This window comes from Oncorhynchus gorbuscha, linkage group LG14 (genome assembly GCF_021184085.1).
Source record: "Oncorhynchus gorbuscha isolate QuinsamMale2020 ecotype Even-year linkage group LG14, OgorEven_v1.0, whole genome shotgun sequence".
Taxonomy (NCBI): Eukaryota; Metazoa; Chordata; class Actinopteri; order Salmoniformes; family Salmonidae; genus Oncorhynchus; species Oncorhynchus gorbuscha.
The window spans coordinates 15,874,368-15,894,804 of NC_060186.1; the positions used below are offsets into that span (position 1 = coordinate 15,874,368).

General features: G+C 44.2%; 1 protein-coding gene across 23 annotated transcripts in view; it reads right to left on the reverse strand.

Annotated features, from left to right (window-relative positions):
- Positions 1–3,307: 3,307 nt before the first annotated feature.
- LOC123994553 (CUGBP Elav-like family member 2) overlaps positions 3,308–20,437 on the reverse strand; it is a 291,904-nt gene continuing 274,774 nt past the window's right edge. For 6 of the 23 annotated variants that reach the window (XM_046297277.1, XM_046297276.1, XM_046297269.1 and 3 more), the window contains 6 exons: positions 19,487–19,618; positions 14,840–14,959; positions 10,547–10,726; positions 10,033–10,176; positions 9,679–9,850; positions 3,308–7,815 (listed from right to left, as the gene is read on the reverse strand). In XM_046297277.1, coding sequence (XP_046153233.1) covers positions 9,723–9,850; positions 10,033–10,176; positions 10,547–10,726; positions 14,840–14,959; positions 19,487–19,618 — 704 coding nt within the window. In that variant the 3' untranslated portion in view covers positions 3,308–7,815; positions 9,679–9,722. Of the gene's footprint in view, positions 9,851–10,032; positions 10,177–10,546; positions 10,727–14,839; positions 14,960–19,486; positions 19,619–20,437 lie in introns of all 23 variants that reach the window. The other 17 variants (XM_046297281.1, XM_046297287.1, XM_046297284.1 and 14 more) reach the window with 10 other exon arrangements.

The window sequence follows — 20,437 nt, forward strand, 5'->3', positions numbered from 1 at the left end:
TCTGGAGAGCTAATGAAACTGTGGCTTTGCACAACTGAATAATTTCTGCACAAACTGTCAGAAACCAGATGGCCGACAGCGTGTATGGCTTCATGTGGGCGAGCGGTTTGCTGATGTCAACATTGTGAACAGAGTGCCTCATGGTGGCGTTGGGGTTATGGTACGGCCAGTGAACACAATTCAATTTTATCAAAGACAATTTGAATGCACAGAGATACCATGACGAGATCCTGAGGCCCATTGTGCTGCCGTCATCACCTCATGTTTCAGCATGATAATGCACAGCCCCATGTTGCAAGGATCTGTACACAATTCCTGGAAGCTGAAAATGTCCCAGTTCTTCCATGGCCTGCTTATTCACCAGACATGTCACCCATTGAGCATGTTTGGGATGCTCTGGATCAACGTGTACGACAGCTTGTTTCAGTTCCTGCCCATATCCAGCAACTTCTCACAGCCATTGAAGAAGAGTGGGACAACATTTCACAGGGCACAATCAACAGCCTGATAAACTCTATGCAAAGAAGATGTCGCACTGCATGAGGCAAATGGTCACACCAGATACGGACCGGTTTTCTGACCCACGTCCCTACCTTTTTTATGGTCCATACTTGTATTCCCAGTCATGTGAAATCCATTGATGCAAGGCCTAATGAATGTATTCTATTAACTAAAGCTCAGTAAAATCTTTGAAATTGTTATATGTTGCGTTTATATTTTAGTTCAGTGTTTATTTATCCCCCCCGACAGACCCCCATCCCAAAACTTCCCGCACCATGGACTAACTCATTGATCCTGCCTTGTAGTACACCCCTCTGTTCTCACCCTCTCACTTTCCATCATTTCCTGTTCTCTCTCCCTTTCCAGTCTCCAGTTCGTTTCTCTCTCCCTCTTTCTTTCCTTTGTAGAAGTGTCTGGAAAGTACATCTCCCAGTTACAGCAGGAAGTGTTTTCACTGTCCCCATAGGGAGTCTGGTAGAGGGAGAGTGTGGCAGTGTTGTGTTGGAAGTGTGTGCTGTGCCGGTATCCCTGTAGGGTGTCTGAGCATTTGAATTATGGAGAGGTTCTGTGTAGCGGTGATGTAAACACTGCTGTCTGACAGTTCTCTCTCAGACTTTTCTATGGTATAAACATAGTGCAGTGTATTACTTGAATATCATGTGTAACTGTCAGTGCCCTACTATTCCACTACTATTAGTCTATGAAAACATTATTGCTAGTGTCTACTACTATCTTGACAGTACCTTGCCTGAATAGACGTTTTTAAATAAGTGACCCTGATGGCATGTGTCATGAAGACATTAGCATAATCTGATGTTTGACTGATTTTGGATTACCTAGCGATGTGGATTACCTGGTTAGACGTAGTACTTTACCATGTTACTTCGATGTTATGTGTTGGAGGATCTTACCTGACATGTGGCTGTAGTCTCCAGGGGAGGTCAGAGGTCACAGTGAGTGTGCACCTACCTGATTGGCCCTTTTTGATAGCAGGTGATGCCATGGTAGAGTTGCGAAACTCAAATCCGATGAAAACACCTTCCTAGTATTGTTTCACCCGTACCCCCCTATTTGTCGGGTCATGGACTCTGCAAAGTGTCGAAAGCGTTCCACAATGATGCTCGCCAATGTTGACTCCAATGCTTCTTGATACACACAAAACTGTTGAGCGTGAAACTGGATTCACCTGGTCAGTATATGTCGTGGAAAGAGCAAGTGTTCCTAATGTTTTGTATCAGTGTAGGTTTAGATATTTACCAGGTTGAGTGTGTGTAAATTGTAATAAATAAATAAATACATTTCATAATAATGTCAACCTGACACGGCCTAATTGGAGCAATTTGTCTTTGCGTCCCCTTTTTCTGTCAGACAGGTAAAGCATTAAATGTGCTTTTTAAAATATCTTTCCCCCACCTCCTTTGGCTTTGGTTTGTGGATCGGAAAATGGATAACCACATGAGAAAGAAAAACCTGATCCTCTTTCTGAAATTCTAGGCGAGATTATGATAATAGTAATCTACCCACGGTTATGAACCACACGCTACATGAGTTGGATTGTATGTCCTCCCTAAAAACCTACAATCAATATTTCATAATACGCTTGGTCGAGTATTGCACTGATGAAAGAATATAATATCCCTTGGCGCAACAAAAAAAAGCCTGAATCGTTGCAGTTGTTTGCCTCCAGCACCAGCCAGACCTCATTTTTGTAGATCAAAATTGTTGTGAGGCGTAGAAATGAAGGGTCCTGTAAATGTAGCAAGACACACATGGTGTGAGATCCTTCTATAAAAGTACACACATGGTGTGAGATCCTTCTATAAAAGTACACACATGGTGTGAGATCCTTCTATAAAAGTACACACATGGTGTGAGATCCTTCTATAAAAGTACACACATGGTGTGAGATCCTTCTATAGAAGTACACACATCATTCTTTGAGAACTTGTTCTCAACTAGCCTACCTGGTTAAATAAAGGTGAAATAAATTCTTTATTTAGATACATGTCATAGGTCAAATTGATAGGGAATCTATGTTTAAAGGGTGTAGCTTTGACTCTTTCCTTTCCTACTTCTCTACATATTAGGGGATGCAGTACTGACACGGTACAGAAGTGGAGTTGGACACAGACATAGTAGACAGACCATGCCCAGAACAGTGTACAGCACAGGCATATCCCTGATGAGGGAACCCTCACATTGGCCAATAGCAGCCGTTTCCTAATCAGGGACAGCAGAAAGACCTGCCCTCTTTTGAAACGTTCCGGCCAATTAGGTAGTCAGGCAGAGACAGATTGGAGGATGACGCAAGGCCGGTAGGCACAGAGCTCGATTTATGATAATTCAATTGTTGTGAGAGTGGTTAAGTCAGATAACAGTTTTGTGTACCTACAACTCACAAAATCCTGTCAAGCTATTTCTTGTTGAAATATGTGTCATTATCATGGCCCCCGAGCACCATAGCCTGAAGTAGAATTTTGTTTTCCAAATTTGATTGTCATTTGGATTTTTTTTTCCGAAAAGGTGATGAACTGTCACATCATCTTGGGCTACAAAGTAATATACATAGACACACCTTGATGTATATTTACCATGTTTACTGAGGACACCATAGTGAGTTGTCACTTGGGGATGAAATCAACTGTACTATGTGTAAAACAAGTACCAAACACCAGAGAGGAAAAGAGAGATCGAGAGAGAAAAGGAGAGATAGAGACGTGAAACGTGGGGTTGTGTGAAACATTACGACATCAGACAGCCACGGGAACACGACAACAACAACAACAACAACACACACAGAGACGAGTATTAGGAAAAATGGTTTAATATCGGAGACAGAAGCAAGTAACTGCATCACACAAGAACATACGTTTACAAAAATAATTCTGACTGCTTCAGCTACACAGTTAGTTCACAGGGGACAGAGAAACCAGAAAAATCTAAACAGTTAAAAGCAAAAACCTCTAATTAGCATCTTTTTTTAATTGAACTAATACATTAATCCACTGAAGGTGACTAAATATTTATATTCCTAATTGTCTTATCATGTAGACGTCACAATACAGAAGTTAAATGAAACTTACCGGGTTTTTTTGTATAGACAAACGGCTATAACTATTTATAAGCCAAAAAGAAACCAACACTCGCCTAACTCCTCTTTGCGAAAAGAACAACACTGAAGTACGGAAAAATAAGAAGTTAATTAATTAAAGAAACCAAGCCAAAGTTCTTCTAGAAAATCGTATATTAAAAGACAACGTTCTTGATGCCAGCTATAAATCATACTCGGGAACCAGTCAACAAAGGTCAGGCCACATCATGAGGCCAGACAGGTTTGTTTTACTAATAGTTTTTTGTTGTTGTTTCCTTTAATCTCCAGTATAAAAAGTTTCACTGGTACAAAATGCATAAGTACAATCATTTGTAGAAATAGGAAAGCCTGCATTTTTTTACTTTTTCAATCCCATCCAATGACAGATTTCGAAGTGTTGTCAAACAAACATACAATACGCTTACAGAATCCACTGAAATGCATTGACTTTGGCTTCTCTCAAGACAATACTTAAAACTATTGAAATCCTTTAGAATCAAACAAAATGATATTAATCTACAGACAACAAGCTCTTTACGGCACAGAAAGAGAGAGAAAAACAAACATTTTCCCCCAAAACTAGACATAATAAGCCAAAATGCAAAGAAACTACAAGTTGTTTTTTTCCTTTAAAATGTCATTGTTTGATAAATAGCACTTTAGATAATAATAAATAAATAAAAAGAGAACAGAGAACGGAACAGTGACAAGATTGAAAGATTACAACAAGCATCGGTGATGACAGCCCCTGAGATGTGAGGCACTCAACAGACATTCCTGTCTAACGGTCTGTCTGCGGAGGACACTCTTGTGCTTTTTCAGAAACATCTAACAGACTGCAACTTCAATCAGACTACACTGTGCCAACCCATGGTGTGTGTGTGTGTGAGCGAGCGATTTGGGAATTGGGGGATGCTTAAGTTCTGTAAAAACACACACATCTCCCAAAGTATAAGTAGTTGGCTAAGGGATGAACCGAAAACAAACAAAAACCCAAGCCTCTACGCCTGCAACCCATTATGCTGCACCGTGAGTTGATGTAACTCTGTTGTCTGTTTATGTTACCTAATGTATTAGAGTGCAAAGATGTTCCTCACAGAGAGGATTCCTGAAGGGTCTGAGGCCTAATAGGGCAGCTGTCTTATAAGGAGACTACGATCAGCTCACGTTAATGACAAAATGAACTATTAACACTGATATATGTGGAGTATGACATATTGGCAATCCTGATTACTTTTATGCAGGTAGTTAGAGCGGTTTGTATGGCATTACTCATGCTTACTGCTTTAGGAAATGTCAATTTGATATGCTATGGACTCAACTGAAGTTTGGCATTGACTTGGTCATTTGACATGGTAAAGGCTCTGCCTCTTGGCCGAGACGGTTGTTTTGCTGTCTAAGAACTGAACACGATCGCTACCCTTTCATCTCGTTTTATTTCCCCTGTCTGCACTTTACAAACCCTCCTCCATTTGGCTCGGTATTTCAAATAAACCTTGTTATTCCGTAAAAAGACGATGGAACAGATAACAGTAACTTATTTTCCCTTGGTTGTCAGTTTGAGAGCCACACTTAAAGAAGAAGGTGGCCATTTTGCCTCTCTACTCTGCGTTGTGGGACAAAATGGTGACACGATTACCCAGAGTTGGAGAAGCTGGAGGTACAGTACAATACAGTACACTTAGACTTGGCAAACACCACCTACTTACATACAGATTTTTAGATCCGATTAGACACGTCTTTCGATACAACACTCCCTGGTTAAGGCGACTGGTGAGTTTTTGTATAAAATAGTGCTGCGTTTTGCAGACCGTAAACTAGGTTTCCAGGGAAGGGAATCGGGGCAGTTTTACAGAATACTGAGACGGACAGACAGACAGCTCTGTGTCATGTAAGCGGATTGACTATGAGAATCGTGACGTAATACGTTGGCATCTCAACACTGTTTTGTGCCAGTTACACTACATTACACCACATTTACAACAGGGCAAACATATGTCTGTAGTAATGGTGTGATTACCAATACTGGTACATGTCCATAAGAAACTGTCAACTGAAGAAACAACAAAACCAAACAGATAAATCATTCTGTACTAAACCAACGCTGTTTTGTCTGGGTCTGGGGAGGGTTTGAGGCTTGTGTGGGAAAGTCTTGCCCTTCACTTACCTCATGTAAGCAACACATTCATGTTGTTTGAGGTGACACATACATGACCAGCCAATAACGGTGCCCCTTCCCGGTCTGTAGCAACTTCAACTAAACACTTGTCCTTGATTTCGGTTATAATGAGAGAGACGAAGCTTAAAATAAGGCTTGACATTTGTCAAAGCGAAAGGATGAAGCGAGAGTGTGTGTTCATGTGAGTGTTCATGTAAAGGCTTGTGATAAGGCTTTGAAGAATGCTCTGTTAATGGCTCATGTGAGGATTGTGTGTGCGAGTGACGTGTTGATAGAGAGAGTGTGTGAACAGCAATGTAAAGACTGGTGGGCAGGAACATGGAAACTGGACTGTAGAGGCGTGCACACTCAGGGGCTCTCATACACAACAACAAAGTAAAGTCAACTGTGAGGTCTGCTTGAGTGTGTGTACGTGCGAGTGGGTGTGTGTGTATATATATATATATATATATATATATATATATATATGACACATGGGCACTTTTTACATCTTTACAAAAAAAAAGCAAAACATTAACAGTTTCAGGCAACAAGACCACAGAATAGCAAGTTAACAAACTCTTTTTTTAAATCTATATTTTTACATATGAGGGATCCATACAAAACACTTAATAAAATACCCATGTTATCAAATCATTTCACAAGAAATACACTGACGCGCTATAGACAGGATGTACCTTCAGGTTTTGGCACTAAACTCCACCGATCTTGTCTTTTTTTCTTTATAAGAAAAGAAAATCACATTATAATGAACAACAAAACACATCTAAATATTGTTTCCCACGATAGAAATAAAATTATATTAACATTGATGCTTCACAAGCCGACATGTTATATATATATATATATTTATATATTCATATATATATTTTTTTTAGGAATTGTATATAGCTAATTACCCAACAAGAAATTTTGCAAATTGGGACTGCTTAAAATAAAAGACAAAATGAACAATTATAATAGTATTCATATGAAAGGCTTTGTCTATTGTTCAAGTAAACAGATTTTTTTTTAGTCTTCTCTTTTAAAACATGAGACACTTAAGACCGTTAGACTTGTAATGAAACCAAAACTAAACTCACAAGAAGCACCAACGTTAACGCGGGTTACAGGCATTTTCTTCTTTTTTTTTCGCTCTATAATTTAAACAGTAGAAAATATAGGTCATTTCTTTATCATGTGCATTTAAACCACGGATTGTCTATCTGTGAGTCAGTTCAGCAAAAGGTGACACGTAGGTAGCATTTCTCCCCCCAAACAGGGCAAGTCTTTTTTTGTTGACATTTTTGTAATACCTTAAACTACTCTAGAAAAAAGTGGTTCTATATATACTTTAATGAGAAACAGAGCCACTTAAAATGGCCTTATCAAAAAACTTTACACTGCCTGAAAAATGTAAAAACAATTACAGAGCTCTGAGAGAGTCTAATATTGATCAGACAGTTTTTATTCAGAACTGTTTGGAAGTAGTCTATTTTTCATGGACACCGACAGTGTCTGCTTCTGGCCTCATATTGCCAGTGGAGCCAGAAACAAGACAGCATGCCAATCCCTGTGCTGAACTTTCAAGTTTACTTTAAATGAAAAAATGAAAAACAAATGAAACCCAACATAAAAGAAGGAAACTAAACATAACTAAATAAACCTATTAGAAATCATTTTGCCACAGGGTTGTTCTGTTTTTAAAAAGAAACCTTTTGTTTTTGTCTGTAAGAGTTCAGTCTTTTTGTATGAATTATGCTATACTTCTTTACATTGATTCGCTCCCCCCCTCCCCCTCCCTCCCTCCTTCATGCACAATGTACCCCATTTACCCCACCTCCCCAAAATAGAACAAAATGAGGTCACATGCAAAAAAAGTCCAAAAAGGTCACGCTAAGTTCAAAAGGTCAGTAGGCGGAGACCAGGTTATGATCAGCTCAGAAAAGACATCAGAAAACAATGACGGGGACGATGAGACTTTTTGTATTTTTTTTGGTTTTTGGACGCCACGCCACAGAGACATGCTAGGCAAACGATGAGCTAACAGGCATGGAGATGGGTTCTATAGGAAGAAAACAGGGGAGAGGAGAGAGTTACACACAGGACAGAGAGCCAGGGTACCACATTACTACAGCATTAAAATCAGGGGAACAACACACAACAAAACAACAATGTAAACCACCAGGTCATAAGGTCAACACCACAATTTTATATCTCTCGCAATTTTTTTTTTTTTTTACAAAAATGATTTACAATTTGGATTAATACTAACAGACACACATTTACTGTACAAACACATTATCACACACTCATACACAGAGCAGCCAAAGTTATATCCATCAGTACCACATGCTCCTAGAGAGCAAGGAGGATGGATTGTCATTTGGGAGAAACTGTTGAAAAGTTTTTGTACAGTACAAACGAACGAAACATAACGAAACAAACACGTGAACAAAAAAACGAAACGCAAGGAAAGGTTGAAGTTTGAAAGGTGGAGTTCCGGTACTGATGGGGAGAGAGAGAGAAAGAGCTGATCACGGACGGATGTGATGCACAGACAGAGAGAGGTGTATGACAGTGAAGGGAGCAGAGGCAGAGCGAGGTGTATGACAGTGAAGGGAGCAGAGGCAGAGAGAGGTGTATGACAGTGAAGGGAGCAGAGACAGAGAGAGGTGTATGACAGTGAAGGGAGCAGAGGCAGAGAGAGGTGTGTGACAGTGAAGGGAGCAGAGACAGGGAGAGGTGTATGACAGTGAAGGGAGCAGAGACAGAGAGAGGTGTATGACAGTGAAGGGAGCAGAGACAGAGAGAGGTGTATGACAGTGAAGGGAGCAGAGGCAGAGCGAGGTGTGAACGTGGCTCTGTTCTAGAGAATTCTACTGTTCCAAATTTCAGAAGACTACTCAACAAGGTTCTATTCTAACGGATTCGGTTCTTTATAGGATTCCAATAACTTAACGATAGGCAATAAATAAAATCCTTTTTTTCTGAGGCAGTAAGAATTTTGTATAAAAATAGAACTGCTTTTTTTACAAATAAAATGTACAGGCCTGTGGCTTTCGCTACTTTGAATTAATTGTTTTATCTCTCAAGAAACATCAAGTATTTTCAGTTAACTTCCCACCCATACATTTTTTAATCTTATAGCCTTCATCAGATTCTGGATGTTACTTTGAAAATGTTCTACACAATATCCCTTTCAACAAAGACCAATGTGATCTGACCCAGAAAATCGTAGTTTGCTAACATTGTTTTAGTGTGAAATAAACATTCTCCACATTAAGAAATGACTGGAGTCATGATAATAATGAAATAGAGGACTGTATGGGATTCTGTCGTTGACTGACTAACAGGTGACAGGCCACTAAGTTTTGTTTTTTTAACCCTTTGTTCCCTGGTGTCTGTCAGCAGGCATCAGGGGTCAGAGAAGCAGCGGCGGTTGGCCCGGAAACCAACACCAGGAGGTCAAGGGTCATGTGCATATCGGTGCATGGTGTGTCAGAAATGAACCCTTTATATCGACATTTTATCAGGCCTCAGGTTCACAAAGAGAACAAACAAAACCATATAGCTTGTTTTTTTTCTTACTCTGTTTTTCGAGTAATGAAATTCTTCTGATAACAGTATATAAATAATCACGTAGAAAATTAAATATGTTTTACAACTGAAAAAGCTACCGATGATAGCTACTTTTTTTTAAAGTGGTACAAAATAAAGGTGGTAATGGAAGCATTCATGTGAAAGATAATACAAAAAAAATCATAATAGTAATAATAAATAATACTGCTGAACAAAAAAGCTAAAAATAAAAAAAACTAAAGGAGAAAGTAGTGTCTCCCTCTGGTGGTCAAATGTTGTCTCCCCCCTCCCTCCACTTCCCTCCCCCAGTCCCTGTGTAGAGGTCGTGGCTCGTATGGGGACTTACCCTAGCAGTGGTAACATGGGAGCAGATAGGCCCTAGTGCTAAGATCAGTATGGTTTGCTGTCGTTCTTGGAGCGCTTGAGCTGCACCTTCAGCCTCTTCATGCCGATCTGGAAGCCATTCATGGCCTGGATGGCTGCCTGCGCCGACACGGGATTGTCATAACTGACGAAGCCTGGGAGGCAGAGAAGGAAATGGACCGGGTACAAGAGAAGAGAGAGGGAGAGCGAGTTAGAGAGAGAGAGAGGGTGCCCAAAAGGATGTAGGAGACGTAGAAGAAACTCAAATGATTGAAAAGGAATACAACTAATTCATACACAGGTGTATGTGTGTGTTGGTGTGTTTGTGCTGATGTACCGAAGCACTTGCTCAGGTTGGTCTGTTTGTCAATGAAGACTTTGGCAGAGACCACGTTTCCAAAAGGCATGAACATCTGCAGGATGTCCTGGTCCCCAAACTCCTGGGGCAGGTGGTAGATGAACAGGTTGGCACCTTCAGGCCCTAACAGGAGAGACATGGGACAGTAGCGGGTTAAACCCAGAGACATACAGAGTGAAGAGATTATAGAGAGTTAATGCATACGTCTTTATCCCACTATGCTCTCCCCTCTACCCTCAGTGCCCAACCTGTTTCTGGCTACCCGTGGTTAGTATCGTTGTTGCATTAGTAATCTCACTAGAAAGCTTCTTGTGCCAGTTCGACTACTGCAGTCGGGTCTGGCTGTACTGGGAGTGCATACCTCTCTCCCAACACTCCACCGCTTGATTCCTTCAGTTCCCCCTCAACTCTCCAGAACCCCCTCCACCCTCCTGTCTCTTCCCTCCCCCTGACCCTTCCCTCCGCCCCCTGGCTCCACCCCACGCCCACTGACCCTCTTTCTGGCTGCCGGCGGCACCTTGCTGCTGCAGCAGGGACTGGCTGTAGAGGGTGGGCAGGGCTGCGGCTGCATACTGCTGGATCCCTGAGTAGGCCTGTGTGAGCGCGTCCATGGTGCCCGCCGTGCCGTTGGTCAGCCCCGCGCCGCCCAGGCCTCCGTTCAGGGCCGCCATACCTGAGAGCATGTGAGCAACTTTACATAAAACCCAACAGTACAAAAAGAAGAGTGCACTTACTCATTATACATACAGTACACTCATTATACATACAGTACACACTCATTATACATACAGTACACACATTATACATACAGTACACACTCTATACATACAGTACACACATTATACATACAGTACACTCATTATACATACAGTACCCACTCATTATACATACACTACACACATTATACATACAGTACACACACATTATACATACAGTACACACTCATTATACATACAGTACACACACACACACACATTATACGCACACTACACATATTATACATACAGTACACACACATCATACATACAGTACACTCATTATACATACAGTACACACACATTATACATACACTACACACATACATTATACATACACTACACACATTATACGTGCAGTACACACTCATTATACATACACTACACACATTATACAAACACTGCACACATTACACATACAGTACAACCTCATTATACATACAGTACACACTCAATATACACACACACACACACACACACACACACACACACACACACACACACACACACACACACACACACACACACACACACACACACACACACACACACACACACACACACACACACACACACACACACACACACACACACACACACACACAATATACACATTCACTCTACATACACATACAGTGGGGAGAACAAGTATTTGATACACTGCCGATTTTGCAGGTTTTCCTACTTACAAAGCACGTAGAGGTCTAATTTTTATCATAGGTACACTTCAACTGTGAGAGACGGAATCTAAAACAAAAATCCAGAAAATCACATTGTATGATTTTTAAGGAATTCATTTGCATAAGTCATGCAATAAAAGCAGAACTTAATATTTGGTACAATTACAGAGATCATACGTTTCCTGTAGTTCTTGACCAGGTTTGCACACACTGCAGCAGGGGTTTGGCCCACTCCTCCATACAGACATTCTCCAGATCCTTCAGGTTTCGGGGCTGTCGCTGGGCAATACGGACTTTCAGCTCCCTCCTAAGATTTTCTATTGGGTTCATTTTTGGAGACTGGCTAGGCCACTCCAGGACCTTGAGATGCTTCTTACGGAGCCACTCCTTAGTTGCCCTGGCTGTGTGTTTCGGGTCGTTGTCATGCTGGAAGAGCCAGCCATGACCCATCTTCAATGCTCTTACTGAGGGAAGGAGGTTGTTGGCCAAGATCTCGCGATACATGGCCCCATCCATCCTCCCCTCAATACGGTGCAGTCGTCCTGTCCCCTTTGCAGAAAAGCATCCCCAAATAATGATGTTTCCACCTCCTCTTCAAGGTTGGGATGGTGTTCTTGGGGTTGTACTCATCCTTCTTCTTCCTCCAAACACGGCGAGTGGAGTTTAGACCAAAAAAATATATTTTTGTCTCATCAGACCACATGACCTTCTCCCATTCCTCCTCTGGATCATCCAGATGGTCATTAGCAAACTTCAGACCGGCCTTGACATGCGCTGGCTTGAGCAGGGGGACCTTGCGTGCGCTGCAGGATTTGAATCCATGACGGCGTAGTGTGTTACTAATGGTTTTCTTTGAGACTGTGGTCCCAGCTCTCTTCAGATCATTGACCAGGTCCTGCCGTGTTGTTCTGGGCTGATCCCTTACCTTCCTCATGATCATTGATGCCCCACGAGGTGAGATCTTGCATGGAGCCCCAGACCAAGGGTGATTGACCGTCATCTTGAACTTCTTCCATTTTCTAATAATTGCGCCAACAGTTGTTACCTTCTCACCAAGCTGCTTGCCTATTGTCCTGTAGCCAAATCAAATCAAAATCAAATCAAATTCCCAGCCTTGTGCAGGTCTACAATTGTATCCCTGATGTCTTTACACAGCTCTCTGGCCATTGTGGAGAGGTTGGAGTCTGTTTGATTGAGTGTGTGGACAGGTGTCTTTTATACAGGTAACGAGTTCAAACTGTTGCAGTTAATACAGGTAATGAGTGGATAACAGGAGGGATTCTTAAAGAAAAACTAACAGGTCTGTGAGAACCGGAATTCTTACTGGTTGGTAGGTGATCAAATACTTATGTCGTGCAATAAAATGCAAATTAATTACTTAAAAATCATCCAATGTGATTTTCTGGATTTTTGTTTTTAGATTCTGTCTTTCACAGATGAAGTGTAGGTATGATAAAAAAAAATGACAGACCTCTACATGCTTTGTAAGTAGGGAAACCTGCAAAATCAGCAGTGCATCAAATACTTGTTCTCCCCACTGTAAGCACACACACACATATTCATTCAACATACAGTACATACACTGACACACTCACACACGCACGCACACACGCACGCACGCACGCACACACACACACACACACACACACACACACACACACACACACACACACACACACACACACACACACACACACACACACACACACACACACACGTAAAACACATTTCAATACATTTTGTACAGGATATGTAAATATAGGCACAAACTATTTATTTGATCTCACACACACATAATACACTTGTCCTACATGTAATAGACATTAAAACACATAACACAGAGGTGAATGGAGAGCCTGGCCTGACCCATGCAAACTGGAACACCACAGCAGAAATAAGCAGTCAACCACTGAATTATCACCATGACAACATCCCTAGCCCCCCCCCCCTGTATGTATAACCCGCTACTGTACTCAAGAACCAATATCTCAATATTGGCTCAATCTATCGCTCTCTGCCATTTTCACCACCCACACAGAGGAGAAATCACCTCACTACTGTTAGACCAATCAGACCCCAGACCAACAATGTCAAACACCAATCAAACGGCACGTCCCTGTTCTTATTTGGCCATTTAGAGGGTAACGACGAGCAGCAAGGTTAAAAAGGACAGCTGCACTTGTTAGTGTGGCTTCACTGCCTAGCAGGGCAACAGTCTGAGGGGATCGATATTCCCAAATGACCCGCCGCCCGCCACCATCTGACAGAGAGGTAAACGATGACCACGGCGCTGGAAATTATAGGTCACTCATTTATTCAGGAATAATTGCACCGTTGACCTTTACGATTCAATTAAAGCCTAGATGTGCTTCAATGAAAGAAGGAGGGGAAAGGGGAGGAGAAGATTAATGTGAAACTGGCATTCTCATCGTGTTTGAGCGGAGGGGGGATTTATAAAGCGGATATGGCAACTGTTGAAGAAGCAGGAAAAGGTCAGGGGAGAATATGTGGAGAATGGGCTGGTTTTACAGGATCTCTGCTGTCATAACAACCCTGATTAAGGCGACACACTTTGACTTTCCCCCAGAGGTGTAGCAGGACATGACAGGACAGACACTTAAGTGTGGCCATCAGAGAAACTCACTGGCATGGCTACTCTACGACTACTGGGACACAGCTCATCTCATACATGTAGACGTATACCTGATTAAGGCCACTTCAGTATTCTTCCAAGAGTTGCAGAATATTTTCTTCTCTTCACCTCTACTAAAAAAGTGTTTTCGTTTTTTTGTTGTTGAAAAAAATGTACCTCTACTGTGTTGCAGTAGTGTTGCAGATTCACTAGTGACACGTATACGACACCGCACAGACGTGGAGCGGCACCAGCACGCGGACAAAGCCACAGCACAAACAGCAGCACTCTTACAACAGGCACCACCCCGTGTGACACAACCAGGAAGCGGATGGGTTCATGAATAAATGGATGGATGTATTGGTAGCCGTGGTCTTTGTGAGGATGTAGTGGGTTAGGGGGGTGCAGCATAAAGCCAGGCTGAACAGGTGATCTCTCAGGAAGTGGACACAGAGGGACGCCACATGGCAACCACATGCATAGTTTGAGGGTCACAGTGACAGATGTTTGGATCGGGGACTTGGGTGGAATTCGATAGTGTTTAGAGTAACGTCTTTAGATCATTACCAGTATTATTATTCATGTTTGTAACACAGACTGGAGGTCGTTTCTAGATATGACGTTCCTCTGCAACAGCAGCGTATCCCTGTGTCTGAGTGATGGCGATGGCGGTGGTGGTGAGATGTGTGGTGAGCGGCCGATGGTCGGTGAATACTCACTGTTGACGCTACCTGCTAGTGCATTAATGTTGTTCAGACCCATGGTGGCGCCAGCCAGGCCCTGCAGAGTGCCCAGAGAGGTCAGAGAGTTCATGCCCGAGGAGTTGGCTGTGGTGCCCGCTGTCGGGAAGAGAGGATACCAGGGGGAGAGGAAGGAGTGGGCAAGAGAGGGAGGAGAGAAAGAGGAAGGAGTGGGCAAAAGAGGGAGGGAGAGAAAGAGGAAGGAGTGGGTAAGAGAGGGAGGGAGAGAAAGAGGAAGGAGTGGGCAAAAGAGGGAGGGAGAGAAAGAGGAAGGAGTGGGTAAGAGAGGGAGGGAGGGAGAGAAAGAGGAAGGAGTGGGCAAAAGAGGGAGGGAGAGAAAGAGGAAGGAGTGGGTAAGAGAGGGAGGGAGAGAAAGAGGAAGGAGTGGGCAAAAGAGGGAGGGAGAGAAAGAGGAAGGAGTGGGTAAGAGAGGGAGGGAGGGAGAGAAAGAGGAAGGAGTGGGCAAAAGAGAGGGAGAGAAAGGGAGGGGTAAGAGAGGGAGGGAGAGAAAGAGGAAGGAGTGGGCAAGAGAGGGAGGGAGAGAAAGAGGAAGGAGTGGGCAAGAGAGGGAGGGAGAGAAAGAGGAAGGAGTGGGCAAGAGAGGGAGGGAGGGAGAGAAAGAGGAAGGAGTGGGCAAGAGGGAGGGAGGGAGGGAGAGAAAGAGGAAGGAGTGGGCAAGAGAGGGAGGGAGGGAGAGAAAGAGGAGGAAGGAGTGGGCAAGAGAGGGAGGGAGAGAAAGAGGAAGGAGTGGGCAAGAGAGGGAGGGAGAGAAAGAGGAAGGAGTGGGCAAGAGAGGGAGGGAGGGAGAGAAAGAGGAAGGAGTGGGCAAGAGAGGGAGGGAGAGAAAGAGGAAGGAGTGGGCAAGAGAGGGAGGGAGAGAAAGAGGAAGGAGTGGGCAAGAGAGGGAGGGAGAGAAAGAGGAAGGAGTGGGCAAGAGAGGGAGGGAGGGAGAGAAAGAGGAAGGAGTGGGCAAGAGAGGGAGGGAGGGAGAGAAAGAGGAAGGAGTGGGCAAGAGAGGGAGGGAGAGAAAGAGGAAGGAGTGGGCAAGAGAGGGAGGGAGAGAAAGAGGAAGGAGTGGGCAAGAGAGGGAGGGAGAGAAAGAGGAAGGAGTGGGCAAGAGAGGGAGGGAGGGAGAGAAAGAGGAAGGAGTGGGCAAGAGAGGGAGGGAGAGAAAGAGGAAGGAGTGGGCAAGAGAGGGAGGGAGGGAGAGAAAGAGGAAGGAGTGGGCAAGAGAGGGAGGGAGGGAGAGAAAGAGGAAGGAGTGGGCAAGAGAGGAAGGGAGGGAGAGAAAGAGGAAGGAAGAACAAGACAACAAGCACGCGCGTTAGAGAAGCGGAGGCATCCAATTGGAAGTTTTAGTGACATAAGCAACAACATCCTCCCTGCTCAGACAAACTGGAGCTGAGAGAGTGACAGGCAGGAAGTACATATCTCTGCCCTCATTCAACACCGAAAGTCCTAGAAATGACTGTAACTGCCATGTAACATATAAAGATCCCTCACACATGTGAATGCAGAGCACAATGAACACAGTAGTTGTGGGCGCGTGTGTAGCGATGAAAAGGTGTGGGACTGGGTTTTTCCTTTGTGAAGCGGTCATGTAACGACCAAACCTAAAGCAGGCAGACAGGCAGGCAAGAGCGCCAGATGACCAACTAGACCCTACGCTAAGGTCCTGCTTAGGATCCCTAAGTATGATAGAAGTATGACAGAGATATCTCGGCATACATGTTACATGTTTTAGTTTTTTTACAAGGTTAATTTAGCCCTAGAACAGAGACACAGACACACACAGACACGATTGTGACACACACACACAGACACGATTGTGACACACAGACAGACACGATTGTGACACACAGACAGACACGATTGTGACACACAGACAGACACGATTGTGACACACAGACAGATATGATTGTGACACACAGACAGACACGATTGTGACACACACAAATACAAAAGAACAGATTGTGAGTGACAAGATCATGCCTAAGTGCTACATGGTCCCTAAGTACAATGTGAGTGAATAACAATTGTCTTTTACAGACATTTATTTGATTGTCCAGAAAGTGTCCATCTTCCAGTGGACATAATGTCCACACAACCCTCATGTCCAGTCACACTTACACTGCGTCAGAAAAAGAGGATATCTTAAAATAGACTTAGTACAAATGAAAAGCAAGACAGTCTCTCAATGGTAAATTGTCTGTCTTTATCAAATTGATACTAATATTCCGTCAAAATGTCATTGGTGGAGAGTGTCGCCTTTCATTGGCACTGAGCAGAGCATGCACTAATAATGTAGCTCTAGTAACCACAGAACACATGAGAGCGAGCGAGAGAGCAGAAGAGGGAGGGAGGGAGCAGAATTCCCATTTGAACCTATGCTAAGCAGATGGGTGAGTGAGGGAGCAGAATTCACATTTGAACCTATGCTAAGCAGATGGGTGAGGGAGGGAGGGAGGGAGCAGAATTCCCATTTGAACCTATGCTAAGCAGATGGGTGAGGGAGGGAGGGAGCAGAATTCCCATTTGAACCTATGCTAAGCAGATGGGTGAGGGAGGGAGGGAGGGAGGGAGGGAGGGAGCAGAATTCCCATTTGAACCTATGCTAAGCAGATGGGTGAGGGAGGGAGGGAGGGAGCAGAATTCACATTTGAACCTATGCTAAGCAGATGGGTGAGGGAGGGAGGGAGCAGAATTCACATTTGAACCTATGCTAAGCAGATGGGTGAGGGAGGGAGGGAGGGAGGGAGCAGAATTCACATTTGAACCTATGCTAAGCAGATGGGTGAGGGAGGGAGGGAGGGAGGGAGCAGAATTCACATTTGAACCTATGCTAAGCAGATGGGTGAGGGAGGGAGGGAGAGAGCAGAATTCACATTTGAACCTATGCTACGCAGATGGGTGAGGGAGGGAGGGAGAGAGCAGAATTCACATTTGAACCTATGCTAAGCAGATGGGTGAGGGAGGGAGCAGAATTCACATTTGAACCTATGCTAAGCAGATGGGTGAAAGGAGGGAGCAGGACAGGCAAAGGGTGATGGGTTCATGAGAGAGAGACACTAAACAAAGCTCTTATTCACGCTCTGTTACTTGGCTACTCCAGAAAAGACAGCAACCAGGGAACTGGAGGAGCAAGGCAGGGAGGACGAGAGAGAGATGACAAATGGAGTGAAAGAGAGAGAGAGGGAGGGAGGGAGAGCAGAATAAGAGAAAAGCAGAGAGAGAGTGAGAGAGAGCAGAATAAGAGGAAAGAAAGAGAGAGAGAGAGAGAGAGGGAGAGCAGAATAAGAGAAAAGCAGAGAGAGAGAGAGCAGAATAAGAGGAAAGCAGAGAGAGAGAGCAGAATAAGAGGAAAGAAGAGAGAGAGAGAGAGAGAGAGAGAGAGAGAGAGAGAGAGAGAGAGAGCAGAATAAGAGAAAAGCAGAGAAAGAGTGAGAGAGAGCAGAATAAGAGGAAAGAAAGAGAGAGAGAGAGAGAGAGGGAGAGCAGAATAGAGCAGAATAAGAAAAGCAGAGAGAGAGAGAGCAGAATAAGAGGAAAGCAGAGAGAGAGAGCAGAATAAGAGAAAGAAAGAGAGAGAGAGAGAGAGAGAGAGAGAGAGAGAGAGAGAGAGAGAGAGAGAGAGAGAGAGAGCAGAATAAGAGGAAAGCAGAGAGAGAGAGCAGAATAAGAGGAAAGCAGAGAGAGAGAGCAGAATAAGATAAAAGCAAAGAGAGAGAGAGAGAGCAGAATAAGAGGAAAGCACAGAGAGGGAGAGAGAGAGCAGAATAAGAGGAAAGCAGAAAGAGAGAGCAGAATAAGATAAAGCAGAAAGAGAGAGCAGAATAAGATAAAGCAGAAAGAGAGAGCAGAATAAGATAAAGCAGAATAAGATAAAAGCAGAAAGAGAGAGCAGAATAAGATAAAGCAGAAAGAGAGAGCAGAATAAGATAAAGCAGAAAGAGAGAGCAGAATAAGGTAAAGCAGGAGAGTGAAGGAGAGAAGAGTGTCTCAATGTGACCTAGATGAACCCATCTCCTTCAGAGACTGCTGCTGTCTGTCTCTCGAGTCGCCAGACCCTGGCCATGTCCACAGGCAGATCACACACACGACACATAAAGGTTCCAACAACCATCCCTCCCCCGGAAACAATTCCACTGCACTTAAAGTTCCCGTGTCTCGGAGGGCTTGTGAAGCGAAGAGACGAGAGTCACTTTAAAGGCACAACAAACCCACACAAACAACCACACCCACCCACAGACAACTCTCAGTGTGGAAACCGAACACAGACGACAGTGAGCTTCAGTACGTTTTACACACAACGCGTGGGACACGAAATGATATGGCCGTAGGGTGTACATGTCCCATGACACGGTGAGGAGGTGAAGTGCTGTCAGACACAGACACGCAGGCAGGCGCCGGGACGGACACGGCATGGGGTCCCCGTGGTAACAGTAACACAATAACAAAACGCAGAGGTGGCGGACGGCAATGACTACTGATGGTGATGAAGATGGTTCGATCATCAGCAATGATGACGAAGAGGATGGTATTGCTGACGACAGTGAAAAGGATGGTGGTGGTAGGACAGGAGGGCAGGTGTCCCCCGCGTTTGACCCCCCTCTGAAGCGGCGTTACCTGGGCTGGCCAGCGCTCCGAGGGAGGCCACGTTGGAGGACAGGGGGTTTGCGTTGGGGCCGGCTGAGTTTTGGGCCGCCGCCGCCGCCGCTGCTAAAGTGGCCAGGTTCTGCAACTGCAGAGCACTCATACCTGGAGGAGAGGAGCCAGAGAGGGTGTTGTCAAACCTGGGGACCACGTCTGGACCGCATCCGAACCGGGTGCTGACCGCGTGGGCGCCGAAGGAGAGGCGTCTACTCGGGCTGACAAGCTGAGTGTTACTCATGAATGGCGGTTGAGGTGGAAAGTGCTACAATAAAATACTATCACTTCTCAATACTAATTTTAGGCCACTATTCGGGGGGGGGGGCGCATGTCAAGATATGACCAATTCCAGGCAGATCCTGACAACTGTGGACCACTAACACATACTGACAGGCTGGACATAAACTCCTGCAAGGGGGAAGAGAGACGACACTGGCAACCGCCTGTCCAAGCTCTTCCATAAACACCTGTGGTCTATCTCAAGGTGTCATCTACCCCCCTACTGTATCCTGTTGGATTCTATTGTTGTCTTTTACAGATAACAACGTGTAGCATAACAAGGCATTTGGACTCTACATCAACATAGAGCTTTGTTGTCTGTGCCGTGAGGTTTCTGGGGGTAGTAATTCATCAACATGTACAGTATGTAACTCTAATCTAGTATGTAGGCTAACTGTAACCTGGTTTACTCATTAGCTACATGGCATTAGCATATGGGCCATTACTTAAGCATAATTAATGAGGCCATGCCAGCTTCTGACTGATGATAAAGTAATGACCATTAGACACCCCCAGGGGTGGTCAACCCTGCACCGTGTGTGACAGCAGCGTGGGTGTGTGTGAGAGAGAGAAAGTGTGTACGTGTGCCGTTGGTGTGTATGAATGCATGCATGTGTGTGTGAATAGAGAAATATGGCGTAGTAGGTT